This window comes from Caretta caretta, chromosome 2 (assembly GCF_965140235.1).
Source record: "Caretta caretta isolate rCarCar2 chromosome 2, rCarCar1.hap1, whole genome shotgun sequence".
Classification (NCBI taxonomy): domain Eukaryota; kingdom Metazoa; phylum Chordata; order Testudines; family Cheloniidae; genus Caretta; species Caretta caretta.
The window spans coordinates 123,172,626-123,186,820 of NC_134207.1; the positions used below are offsets into that span (position 1 = coordinate 123,172,626).

Genomic DNA, 14,195 nt, shown 5'->3' on the forward strand with positions numbered 1-14,195 from the left:
TATTGGCACATTCATTTGTTCCTGCAGTCTGGAACTTCCTCTGTATCCCACAATTTGTTAAATATCAACATCAATGAGTCAGAGAGCTCCTTGGTCAATTATTTTAAAACTCTTGGGTGCAAGTTATCTGGCCCTGCAGATTTAAAGCATTTGTTAGCAGTTGCTATTTAACCTCCTCTCTTGCTGCTGGAATAGTAATTATTTCAATTAGCATTGCAAAGATACAAATAAAGAGTACATATTTTTGAATGCTTTTGACTTTTCTACATTGACTATTTTACCATCCCTGTCTAGTAACAGACCTATTTGGTTAGCACAAAACAAATATAATTAGGTCATGATCAGCTGCACCTTGGCAACCACAGATTTTTAGTTCTGTGATCATTTTATTTGTTAGAATGAGATCTCATATAGAATTACACATACTTGGTTTGGAAAAGGTACCTATAATGTTTAGACATTCCAAGGAAGTTTTTACCAGAGGCAGTATGAGGCCTTGGAACCCAAGAGTCAAGTCTCACCATTACTTTGTCAGCAAATATCTGAAACCCACTGACAAAGCATTCCATTCCCCTCTAATGCTAGTCTAAATACAGCAGTGATACTCAGAACTGAGGCTTGGGAGCCAGAAGTGTCTCTTTAATGTGTCTCCTGTGGCTCTTTATAGCACATAATATTGAAACACTCTGTGATTTAATTATTAACCAAAGCTATTATATATATGTTAAATGAAACAATGAATTCATGCTACTGTGGCTTTTTTGGGTAATGTTGATCGCTAATTTGGTGTTTGAACCACTGAGGTCTGAGTATCACTGACATAGAGTAGTAGGATGTCATCTTCTATCAGTTACTGTTAGCTCATGTGGCAAAGATATGTGTGAAGAATCTGAAGTTCCCAACCCTGCTGATGACCCAGGGGGGTGTCAATATAATAGCACATTATGGAATTTCTATTTTTCAGGTTGTTTTTCTAAATCCCTAGGAAATTACATACACACAAATACTTTAAGAGAACATTAAGGATGCAAAGTCAAGCATTGAAAAAACTAGGAAATGCCAGAATTAAGGCTGCCTCTGCAACCTTAATTCTGCCCCTTTGTGCATACACATTCTGATAGTCTTTAATTACATGATCACATATTACATTTTCCACAGGATTCCTGCCTCATTCAGTGCACAGGATAAATCTGCTCTGGAGATGAATCAGAACTTGCAGTAATGGAGATTTATCTATAGAACTTCTACCTGGTATGTTGCAGAAGTTGGAAGGTGTAGTGAATGAGGCAGGGGATTATAGGCAGAGAACTGACAGTCTCATGATTAAGGCAGTTAAATGCTGCCATAAAGAATTATTTTCTAAACCTGGTTGTGACACAGAGTTCCGATTTGATGCTAAACAAGTCACTTAAACCTAGGGTGACCAGGTGTCCTGATTTTTGAGTCTTTTTCTTATATAGGCTCCTATTACCCCCCACCCTCTCCTGATTTTTCACAATTGCTGTTTGGTCACCCTACTTAAACCTAACTTTTCACTTGTGGTCACTAATCGTGTGTTCCTCATTTTCTGGGTGCCTGATCCCAGGGTCTGATTTGCAGAAATGCTGAACATTCACAGCTGCAACTGAAGTCAATGGGAGCTGTGCTTTGAACATATAAAAAGTGCTATATAATGCTGTATATTTTGAAAAAATCTTGTACACTTTTGACCTCTCTGTGCCTCCTGTCTATACAATGAGGGTAATACCCCATTCATCTCACACAGGTGTTGTGAAAATAAATGTATTATGTTTGTGATGCACTCAGATACGGTAGTAATGAGCACCACAGAAAAAAACGTGGAAATTAAGTCTTTATTCAGAGCAGTGTTTGAATAGTGTGCAGTAAATAATGCATTCCATCACAGAACCAGAAAATAAAATACAGAATAGTTGCGCCTTAATTGAGAGCAATGTCCCTTCAGTGCATTGACTGAGACAGGGTACCTGTGGAAGAAATAGTGTGTGATCATATAATTAAACACTATCAGAATGCATATGCACGTGGCTGATTTAAGGATGCACAGGCAACCTTAATTTTGTCATTTCCTAACTTTTCAATGTTTGACTGTGCCCCTTTGAATGTTTTCAACAGGTTTGTGTGTGGGTGTGTAATTACAGACAAGTTTAAACATCGCAAGTGTGCACCCACAGCACTACCCTGACAGGCATACCCAACCACCACACACGGACTTATCTCTGTGGTCACAAAACTTCAATTCTTCGCCCTTAATTGTATCGGTATTGCCCAGACTCCAGCCTACTTACAGTCATCCATACAGAGTCCATAAAAATACTACTTAGTGCTTGACTAGATTGTATATGGAGGGCTGTAATTCCTCATGATTCGCAAACATTCCATTTGACTCCAATTACACCAGTATTGTTGCACACGGATCTCGAGTCTTAGAATTTGCTTAGATGTAAAACATAAATTGACAAGGGTCCTTGGGACCTCATGAAGCATTCAGGACTTTGATGGACCTTGCAAGCTGTGCCCCATTCCTTTCCAGTCTCTCCAAATGTGGAGCTTTGCTATGGGAAAGCAACTCCTGTGTGACTTTCCATCTCCTGTCTTTCCAAGATGAGGCCCACATCTGTGCCAGGCATACTTTGTAGATCAGGTAATCTAACTATGTACACATGCCTGTAGGTAGGCACACACACACACATGCACACACCACACTACGTATGTATAAAAAAATAGAAATTGGAGGGAAACTGAGGAGATTCCTTGCAGCCTTTTGGGTGTAGCAATCTTTCTTTGTGATGCTTAGAAATAAACATACAAGGCTCATATGCAAAACTCTTTATTTATAACAGAACAATTGACAGGAAAGTTAGCCACTTCCAATTCTTCAGGAACGTCTTCATCATTTCACAGTCAGATAGTGTGTAAGAGCATAGTTATTTCATGGTAACAAGCTATGGGAAGGAACTCAGCTGCCTGTTAAAAGGCCTCTCGTACAGTGTAAAAAGGATTGTTGTGATATGGGTGTAGCAGGCTCTCACTTTGCAAGTATGTTGGGCAATGTGCATCCAGTGCCATTAGGCAAAGATACAAAGTAGTTAAGACTATTAGTAGTGAGTATTAGCTATGTGCCTGGGGAGCACTACATTCACATTCTCTTTCAGAAATCTATCCTTTCGTTATCTATCCATTCCTTTCATTTCCCCAATTGCCAAAAAAAGTTAATACGTCAAATTCTAATGGTATTGTGACCCTTTCAGAGAATCTCTCACTTTTTCCATTTAGAATTTTTGTTTGACATGTGCACTTTAGTTTACATTCAGACGCTTACATTAACCAAAATATAGTGGGAAGTGTCCATAAGAGCAAGGACAGACTTGGAATTTGTGAAGATGCTTTTTTGTCAATGTTCGTCAAAGGGATAAAAAAAACCCTAATAATTGTTAAAGACACTGCTTTTAAAGATTGCTTTTATTCTCTAAAAATAGGTATACGGATTTTATAAACACGTACATAATCTACTTGAGAATATTTTAGAAACATTTTGTATGTCACAAATTCTCATTAATTTATTATTTAAAATATTTTCTTCCAAAGTCTGAACTGAGGGTTAGATAAGCTAACCAGTCTAATTACTGCTTTTAGCCATCAGACTGCACACTACTGTGCAGCGAGGGGAAGAGGAGATTGCTTTTTTGCGTATGGTGGTTCTGTCTGTAGATGTCTCTAGTGCAGTGTATTGGCTCTGACCCGAGGATCTTACAAGACCCTGGAAGAGTCAGACCCTTTTAGCTTGACTACTTGGTCAGATTTATCTTGATCATCAATTTACTTTCTTTCATCAGGGCATGTGCCTTTCAGTAGGTAGACTAATAGTTAAAGTGCTTCAGTTAAAGTAAAAAAAACAAAAAACCCCTCAACAGATAGAAGAGGTTTATCTGGAGAATCTGATAAACTACTTACAGAATATGCACTGAAGTATCTGAAATGCTGAAAGTTTCCCATGGATCAATGTAGTGCAAGTAGTTCTATACATTATGTGCTCCAATTCCTCTAGACTGGAAATGTACAGTACTTACAAAAACACAATCCAAAAAGCAGAGACTTGTGCTGGTGGCTCTTCCTTGTCATTTTAGAAACATAAAAAATTCTGCACTACTTTTTCATAATTTAAATACATAAGTAATCTCCACTTTTATTACTTTATGACAATGACTTCAAATTTACATTATTTTAAGTACCATTGTAATAGCTCCGTGTATAATACTTTGCTGATATCTTGTCAGAAAATAAAATAAAAAATACCTTTCACTATATAAAAATGCTGGAAAGACAAGAACACAGAACAGGGACTTGGTACAGACTATGAATTCAGTTTTATATCAACCACAGATAACCCAAAAATTAACAGATACACAGCGATATTCAAAAGCAGTGCAAATATCTTTGGAGGTTAGAATAAAATTATACTACAAGAACATCAGACAGGGGAAATAAAAAGGCAAGAACTTCAAGTACAAGGAACCAGTCTGCATGAGGTCCATCTTAGTGTTTATTTGAATTTCTTTTCCAAATTTTACTTCTTCCTCTGAAACACGTTAGCCAACATGGCACCTGATGTAGTCAGCTGGCCCATTTTGTTCAAAAACTTGGTCTTTGTATCTTCACTCACAAGGCTTGCAGCAATTGACATTGAGCTAGGAAAGAGTTAAGAAATGAGTTACATAAGAGAACTAAAAAACTCCAAAGAATTCTGTGGTTTGCTGTTTAATAGGCAACGTAAGTGTCTTATCAGCACATTCATGGTTTAAAAATCATGAAAGACTAGGCTGTTATGAATAGCTATGAAAAAGCCACACCCAAGGACACACTTGGTTGACAAGTCTACATACCAGACAAACAACAATTTCCTTCCAGCCTCCACAGTGGTAGTGAGTCTCAAGCACAATCAAAGCTTCTATATTACTTGTGCACGTCAGGGTCCAATAGCACACTCAACCCAAATGACAGGTTTCAGAGTAGCAGCCGTGTTAGTCTGTATCCGCAAAAAGAACAGGAGTACTAGTGGCACCTTAGAGACTATCCAATTTATTTGAGCATAAGCTTTCATGGGCATAAGCTTTTGTGTAATGACACATCCACTCCCAGTCTTTATTCAAGGCTAATTTAATTTGCAAATGGGACACCATTAAATTAGGCTTGAATAAAGACGGGGAGTGGATGTGTCATTACACAAAGTAAAACTGTTTCCCCATGTTTATTCCCCCCCAGTTTCTCACACGTTCTTGTCAACTGCTGGAAATGGCCCATCTTGATTATCACTACAAAAGGTTTTTTTTCTCTCCTGTTGGTAATAGCTCACCTTAACTGATCACTCTCGTTACAGTGTGTATGATAACACCCATTGTTTCATGTTCTCTGTGTATATACAATCTTCCTACTGTATTTTCCACTGCATGCATCTGATGAAGTGAGCTGTAGCTCACGAAAGCTTATGCTCAGATAAATTTGTTAGTCTCTAAGGTGCCACAAGTCTTCCTGTTCTTTCAACCCAAATGGTAGTTTTCCACATTCATAGTTCCAGGAAAACGTAGCCCTAGAAGTCCTTCAAACAGAGTCCTACTGAAGCACTTTAAAATGCTGTTACATATTCTTTTGAATATCTTTAGAAGTTCTCATGTTCATGTTAGCTTAATAATTTGACGATTACTTCTCAAGGATGAATGCCTTTGTGAAGCATCCACTCCGTCACTGTCTAGTTGGAAATATAAACTTTAAGCCTTCATTTGTCCAAGTACTATAGATTTGGAAGACCACATCTTATCTCAAATCAGATTCAGAAAAGCAATAAAGCCAAAACTACTCAAGGTAAGAAACCTGAATGTGTGGCAATAGGTTTTAAAAAGCCATACAGTCACACAGACACTCCGCTGGAATTTGTAATGAACTGGAGTGTTCAACTTCTCGGTAAAGAGATAACGGTCACTACAGTAGAACTGTGTCACCAGGCAGAGCATTCCTATAAAGCAGTATCACAAAAGGCAGAAGTGCTAATAAATGTGCTGCACTTCCTGTACTACACCAAGACATTTGTGGTTAAAATGTAGAGGCAAACTTTCTGTCAACATAATGCAGCACCAAGTTTTACTAAAATTAAAATGGAGTCCTCCTTATAAAGCTCAGCAGGGACTCTGACTATTTGATAATTATTGAAGTGCTTACAGCATCCAAGTCCATAAAAATGAATTTCCTGAAATCAAGACACAGTACCAACATTTCAAACCTGCCAGGATGTCAGGGCAGGTCAAGTAAGTGAAAACTAGTTATAAATTGTTCTCCCATAAGCCAAAAAGGAAGTTACTTACCTGTAACTGAAGGTTCTTCGAGATGTGTGGTCCTATTGGTATTCCGAACGTGGGGGCACATGTGTGCCATGCGCCGGAAGGTTTTCTTAGCAGTGTCAGATGACCCACATGTGCTCTCAGCCGAGGGTATAATCAGCTGTGTGGGTTGATGCCTCTCCAGTGATCCCTCTTACTCCTGAATAGGCCAGTTCGCAGCAGAGAGGATGGAGGACAGGTATTGGAATACAAATAGAGACCACACATCTGGAAGAATCTCCAGTTACAGGTAAGTAACCTCCTCCTCTTCTCCAAGTGATGGTCCCTATAGGTATTCCAAACACGGGTGAGTAGCGAGAGTGATTAGTGTGGAGGTGAGTGCGAGGCTGTATGAGGAAATGTAGTCTGCAGTATGGCACAGCCCACTGCAGCGTCCACAGCCGCCCCTTGGACAATGGTGTAGTGGTATATGAACATGTGTACTGAGTGCCACGCTGCTGCTCAACAGATGTCTGGCCATGAGATGTCCACAAGACAGACCAATGTGACAGCGTGCATTCGTGTAGAGTGTACTGTAACTATCAGGTGGCAGTACATCGGATAGCATGTAGCATTCATGGATGCACCCAGAGATCCATTTGGAGATTCGCTGGGAGGAGAAAGCTTGACCCATGGACTGGTTGGCAATGGTTTCAAACATTTTGGCCGATGCGTGAAAGGCGTGGGTTCTGTAGAGGCAAAACACCAACACATGGCTGACTTTGAGGGAATGCAGCATCCTGTGTGCATGGGAGGCGTGTGGTTTGGGACAGAAAACAGGGAGGTGGATGCACTGATTAAGATGGAACTCTGACACCACTTTTGGCAGGAACTTAGGGTGTAGCCGTAAGGAAACTTTATCCTTGTGGAATACAGTGTGTGTGTGTGTGTGTGGAGGGGGGGTCAACCATCCTGACTGCCAGTTTGCTGACCCATTTAGCTGAGGTAATGGCCACTAAGAACATGCCTTTCATGGAGAGATGTGAGAGGGAGCACATTGCCACTGGCTTGAAGGGTGCTCTAGTGAGGACAGAGAGAACGAGATTGAAGTCCCACCGGGATGTGGACCAGAGTACTGGTGGGAAGGTATTGAGGAGACCTTTCATAAAGCAGATGGTGGTAGGGTGCATAAACACAGAGGAACCCCCTCCATTGGGAGAGAAAGGCATTAAGGGCTACCAGGTAGATCTGTATAGAACTGAGGCAAGGCCTGACATCTCAAGCTTGAGGAGGTAATTGAGAATGATAGTTATGGAGATTGTACTCTATAGATGGTGACAGCGGTGAAACCATGAGATGAATAGTCTCCATTTAACTTGGTAGCAGGCTCTGGTGGATGCCCTCTTGCTTTGGGTAAGGATGTGTCGCACCAAGGTGGAGCAAGCGTTGTCTACCCCGATCCTCAAGCAAAAACCAGGCTGCAAAGTGAAGAGGGCCCAGGTTGGGATGCTGGACTCGGCCCCGATCTTGTGTGAGGAGATCTGTGAGTGTTCTGAAGCGGATCAGTATTCAGGTAGGGAGTCTGAGGAGGTCTGTGAACCAAAACTGATTGGGTCAGAATGGAGCTACGAGTATTATGGTAGCTCAGTCCCATTGGACCTTGCATTACGGGTGGATGGGAATGGGGGGAGGCATAGCAGAGGTCACCTGTCCAGGGCAGGAGAATAAGTGTCACCCTGCGAGTCCTCCCCCATGGCTCCCCTGGAACAATAAAGGGGCAACTTGCAGTTCTCGTGAGTGGCAAAGAGATCCCAGCGTGGGGTGCCCCATTTGAGGAAGAGGTAGTGAAGAGTGGCATTGTCCAATTCCCACTCATGGTTGAAGTAGAGAGTCCTGCTGAGCATGCTGGCCAGGGAATTTTGCGTGCCCAGGAGCTACATGACTTGGAGCTTCACATGGTGTTTGATGCACTGGTTCCAAAGGTGGATGGTGGACTCTGAACAGAGAGATGGAGACTTGGTGTCATCCTTCTTGTTGACGTACACTACCGCTGCGATGGTGTCGGACATACTTGAATGTGGTGGGATTGAATGAAAAGAAGAAACACCTAGTACGCAAAATGGACTGCCCTCAGTTTGAGCACATTTATGTGCATTCTGGCCTCTTTTGGTATCCAGACACCCTGGGTTGTGTGATGGTCTAGATGGACCCCCTGAACACCAAGGAGACTTCTGTTGTGATGGTGGCCTGCAGGATGGGAGAGGTGAAGGGGGTACCGACCACGACCTTGGAAGAGTTGGTCCGCCATGTAAGCGAGGTCAGAACCGCCTGGGCAATAGTGACTCTGGCCTCCAAATGGTCCATGTGGGGTCTGTAGATTGAGAGGATCCAGAATTGGAGGCAACATATGTCTAGATGTGCATGTAGTGTCATGGATATAAAGGCTGCCATATGTCCCAGGAGGGAAAGGCAAGGGTGGACCATGGTGTGTGGGTTGTGGTGCAGTTCTGCAACTATGGCTGTCAGCATTGTGAAGCAGTCTGCTGGAAGGAAGGCCCATGCCACAATTGAGTCAAGCCACGCCCCAATAAAGTTGATTGTGTAGGTATGAACATGGATTTCTCCTCCTTGAGGCAGATACCTAGAGTGGTCAGGAGAGTGCGAAGGGCAAGGATGGCAGAGATGAGTTCTTGTCGGGATAGCGCGACAAGGAGCCAGCTGTCCAGGTAGGGGTGTACGAAGTAGCTGAGGCGGCGCATTTGGGCTGCCCGCGACAGTGAAGACCTTCGTGAAGACTCATGGAGCCACTGCTTTGCTGAAAGGGAGGACTTGGAAGTGGTAGTGGTAGCGTCCCACCTGGAAATGGAGAAATTTCTGGTGGGTCGGGTGAATGTTGATGTGGAAGTAGGTGTCTTTCATGTAAATAGTAGCAAACCAGGCCCAATGGGGAATCATACCACTAGAAGTTATCTTGAGAGGTCATCTAGTCCAGTCCCCTGCACTCATGGCAGGACTAAATATTATCTAGACCATTCCTGAGAGGTGTGTTTCTCTAAACTGCTCTGAAAAATCTCCAACGATGGAGATTCCACAACCTCCTTAGCAATTTATTCCAGCGCTTAGGAAGTTTTTCCTAATGTCCAACCTAAACCTCCCTTGCTACAATTTAAGCCCATTGCTTCTAGTCCTATCCTCAGAGGTTAAGAACAACAATTTTTCTCCCTCCTCCTTGTAACAACCTTTTATGTACTTGAAAACTATCATGTCCCCTCTCAGTCTTCTCTTTTCCAGACTAAATAAACCCAATTTTTTCAATCTTCCCTCAGAAGTCATGTTTTCTGTGGCTCTGGCTGGTATAGAGGTGGCAGCAGGATGGGCGGTGTGTGCGCCGGTGACTGCTCCAGGTGGGCAGGTATAGGGATGACCGTCGGTCCCTCCATCCCTCCAACCATGGAAGCTCGGACACCAGTGCGACTGAGTCAATATGCGACATCTCACCCGACCTGGTTTGGGGAGGAAACGATGCGCTTAGGAGCAGCCCTTGACAGGGACCTACTCTTATGCCCATGAGAGTGCTTCTTATGCTCGTGCCTGGGCTTCTCCTTGACTGCCAGTGGAGTGCTGGGAGGAGTACTCACCGCCAGCGACGGACACGGCACCAACAGTTCTGGATCCGAGTGAGCATGTGGCCTCATGGCTTCCTCCATTAGATATTTTTGGAGGTGGAACTCCTCAGTCTGAGTTGGGAAAGATTTACAAATCGTGCCACGAGCTGCAATGTGAGCTTCCCTGAGACAATACAGACACTGCTGGTGCTCGTTGCTCATGGAGAATGAGCACGGACAAGGAACAGTTTTTAAACCCCGGAGCATGGAGCAGTCCCAGGAGGGTGGGGGAAGGGAAAGCTTACCCCAGATGGGGTTTCGCTATCACTAACTATAACGATATACAACTATCTATGCTACCCACCAAAAAACAAAACAGAAGCACAAGTACAAGACTGATAATTGAACTAGTGAAATCACTCTCTAGTTAAAAAACTAACAGTGTGAAGGAACAGGGGTTCTGACTCCACGGAGCAGTAAGAGGGAAGTGGAGAGGCGTCGACCCACACAGCCTATTATACCCTCGGCTGGGAATACGAGGGGAGACATGATGCACATGCAGGTTAATGGAGACTGCTAAGAAAACCTTCTGGCGCATATGTGCACCCATGATTGGGATACATATAGGAACCATCATTCGAAGAAGAATATTCTTTACCTGGAGCACAGCGGCACTCAAAGAGAAGACATTATGTTCTATTCTATCTCCATAAACAAAAAAATAAAACCATGCAAGTACTTTACATCTCATCCTCACTTGCTTGAATACAGAAATGCATTTTTAACTGATAAAAGTATCACTTACGCCATAAGAGCTAGTTTATTATACATCACATGTTCGTGTTACTATTGCAGCATCCTATCAACCCTGTCTTTTCTTTTGATCTTTTTTCTTTTAGCTATTGAGTCTTGCTATTATCCTAGATTAAGTGCTGGGTCAGAGATTGCCTTATATGTTTGTACAGTGCCTGCTACACTAGGGTCTTGACCCATGGCTATGGCCTCTATATACTACTGTAAGATCATATGCTGTAGGAATACTTTGAAAAACTTATTTGCCATAAAATGAAACAACAAATCAAATGTCTCAATATTATTCTTAAACTTTATTCTATAAACTTAACATTTCCCAATATTCAATTCTGCATCTGAGCCCCTAAATCTGTATTTGGATGTCTAGATGTCCACTTAAGAACGTAAGTGTGAAACCTGGGCTCACAATCTCTCTCTCTTTAGTCAGCGTATGACAAAAATCACCTTCTTACATAACGGCTCTGCATATATTGTGCTGATCTGACACTGATTAAGTGAATTTAGCGTAATTTCATGATTTATAACCTTGCAAAAGTGAAAAGTTATCATAAAAAGATCTCTTTGGCAACAGTCTATAGCAGAGGTGGGCAACCTACAGCCCGCGGGACCATCCTGCCTGGCCCTTGAGCTCCCGGACCCTCCCGCACTGTCCCCCCCTCCCTCGCAGCCTCAGCTCGCCATGCCGCCAACGCTCTGAGAGGCGGGACTACGAGCTCCTGCTGGGCAGCGTGGCGACAGGGTAGGCTCCAGCCAGGTGGCACAGCTGCCAGACATGCTGCTCTCCACCGCATGGTAAGGGGGCGGGGAGCGGGGTTGTATAAGGGGCAGGAGGTTCCGGGGGGCAGTCAGGGGACAGGGGCAGTTGGATGGGGCCGAGGTTCTGGGGCGGGGGGGGGGGGGGCGGTCAAGGGACAGGGGTTGGATAGGCATGGAAGTCCTGGGGGGGCCTGTCAGGGGGTGGGGGTGTGGATAGGGGTCGGGACAGTGAGGGAACAGGGAGCAGGAGGGATTGGATGGGGGTGGGGTCCCAGGGGTGCGGTTAGGGGTGGGGGGGTCCCGGAGGAGGCGGTCAGGGGAGAAGGAACTGGGGGGTTGGATAGGTTGGGGGTTCTGAGGGCATAGTCAGGGGGTGGGAAGTGGGAGGGGGCAGAGGCCAGGCTGTTTGGGGAGACACAGCCTTCCCTATCCGGCCCTCCATACAGTTTTGGAACCCCAATGTGGCCCTCAGGACAAAAAATTTGCCCACCCCTGGTCTATAGTCTCAAACTTTAATATTAGGGAAGTATTTAATATATTTTAAATGGTCATTTAATGATATCTGGCAGTCTGAAAACATGGAGAGCCATGTGACCAGTCAGCTCTATGGATCAGCAGCAATCTGCAGATCAGTCTGGGAACTACTGGTAGCATACTTTGCTTTTAGCTTAGCTGCTCTAAGAAAACTGTATTGTCAAGATGCAAGCTGGATTTCATAATCAATATCCCTTTGATTTGACTATCAAAGAAGGGGATAATGATTATATAAAGAATCAAAACTTTTACTTAATACCAGCTATTCAGGAACTAGAAGTCACTTCAACCTATGTTATTCAAGTCTGTCCCAGAAAAAGCTGCTTTAGAAGGGAAAGTAGTTATTCCATGCATTAACAGTGAAAGGAAATGCACTGGGTTAACTTCAGAAAAGGAAGAAAGCCTGGGCTCGGAGACAGCAAAAGAAAACCAGTCTTAAACTGAGGGATACTGGGCCCGAAGCTACACAGTGAACTAATCAATACGCACTGAAAGACATTTTATTTTCATTCTGAAAGTCTCGTATGACAAAAGGTTTAGGGAAACATCAGAGACACAAAGTGCGTGATCTAATATCTTCTGGTAAGAGAGATAATATCTGGTAATATCTTTTGATAAGAGAGACAAGCTTTCGAGCTTACACAGAGTTCTTCACATCTGGGAACGTACTCAGTGTCACAGCTAAAGAAAATGTCAGTTTCTGGAATACTTTAGAACTTAGAACAAATTCAGAATCGGGAACAATAAAGTTCAGATTTTCACGGATAACGTTCTTACAACAGTATAACCCAGACAGGTGGAAACATTTAAAAACAAGTATGTCTATGAAACATGTCCAGGATTACCAAGTTTAAATAGTTAAACATGTTGATCAGGTGAGATATCTTATAATTCGGTTGAAAGGTTTGAGAGGTTTTTTTTTAATTGTAACAGCTTAAAAGCCAGTAGTTTATGTTATTAAATGATGCAGCCATGCAACAGTTCTTCTGTTTTCTCATAAAAATATAATTCATGACACAGAAAAATAGTGTTTAAATGTTAACTTGACTGATGTCTACATGTATTACATGCTATACAGTACTCCCTTCAATTTATGGTGAGGCTTCGGGCCAAAACATTCAGAAAATCCGTTCATATTACTGTGCACTTTGTAAAATCACTTTTTAAAAGTAAGTTGGTTATTTAAGATCAAACTCTTTTGTCGTATATAAAAATGAGTTTAAGAAAAACTGTCCATAAACAGCTTTAGGAGTTACAATACTTGACATGTTTTGTTTTTACATCACAAAAGCATATTCCTTTTGTGATCTCAGAATCTCTCTAATCAACATTTCTAATATAAGAGGTGAAAATATGGTGAGCTATAGTAAATAAATGTTTACAACTGATTTTGCTTAATTTTATTTTTTATAAATGTATTTGGATAGAATAGTCCTTGCATCATGTTCCTAAACACTGGTAACTTGATTGCCTTTTGGCTACATTTTTATAAAGGATTTAAATGTATTTAAAAAAAACCAAACCACTTAAAGGGTATCTAAAGTTTCTAATAAAATGACCAAGTTTTGATTTGGCTTTAGGAGAACAGAGAAGTTTGTGTGGACATATCTTAAGTCATTAAATATTTTCTATCAAATTTCGACACGTTTTTGAAAAAATATTGCAACAAAAATCCAATACTGAAAAGATACAAAAAAGGGGAAGGTTAAACAAAGGAAACAAGCGTGACACGTTGTGAAGACTTCTCTTTTTCAATCTTACTTCTCAGTAGTTAGCATTCAAGAGGGAAATTAATTGGATGCAGCGTCACTGATGCACACGTAATACTTATATTTGTATCCACACTGCACAGGAAGTACTCAATGTGGTATCAAAATGTTTTCTTCAGTTGTAAAATGTTACATTTTGATTCAAGTTTTTTGCTATTATAGTGCTCTTTAAGACTGCAGTTAATCTAAAACAACCATTAGACTAAAGCTCCAGAGAGAGAAAAAACAGTATGTCTTATTCAAAACCAACCCTGTCCACTTAGAGAGATACTTAATAGAAGAGAACACATCATCATCCCCCAAAGTAACTCCTCTGTTCAATTAAAAAGAGAAGCCCATCAATGCTTCTAAGTGAAGAGAGTTGCTTTTGACTTAAGGACAACTCTCTC

General features: G+C 42.1%; 1 protein-coding gene across 8 annotated transcripts in view; it reads right to left on the reverse strand.

Annotated features, from left to right (window-relative positions):
- Positions 1 to 2,832: 2,832 nt before the first annotated feature.
- Positions 2,833 to 14,195, reverse strand: part of RELCH (RAB11 binding and LisH domain, coiled-coil and HEAT repeat containing) — a 122,652-nt gene continuing 111,289 nt past the window's right edge. For all 8 annotated transcript variants that reach the window (XM_048839702.2, XM_048839698.2, XM_048839697.2 and 5 more), the window contains one exon: positions 2,833 to 4,706. In XM_048839702.2, coding sequence (XP_048695659.2) covers positions 4,586 to 4,706 — 121 coding nt within the window. In that variant the 3' untranslated portion in view covers positions 2,833 to 4,585. The remainder of the gene's footprint in view (positions 4,707 to 14,195) is intronic.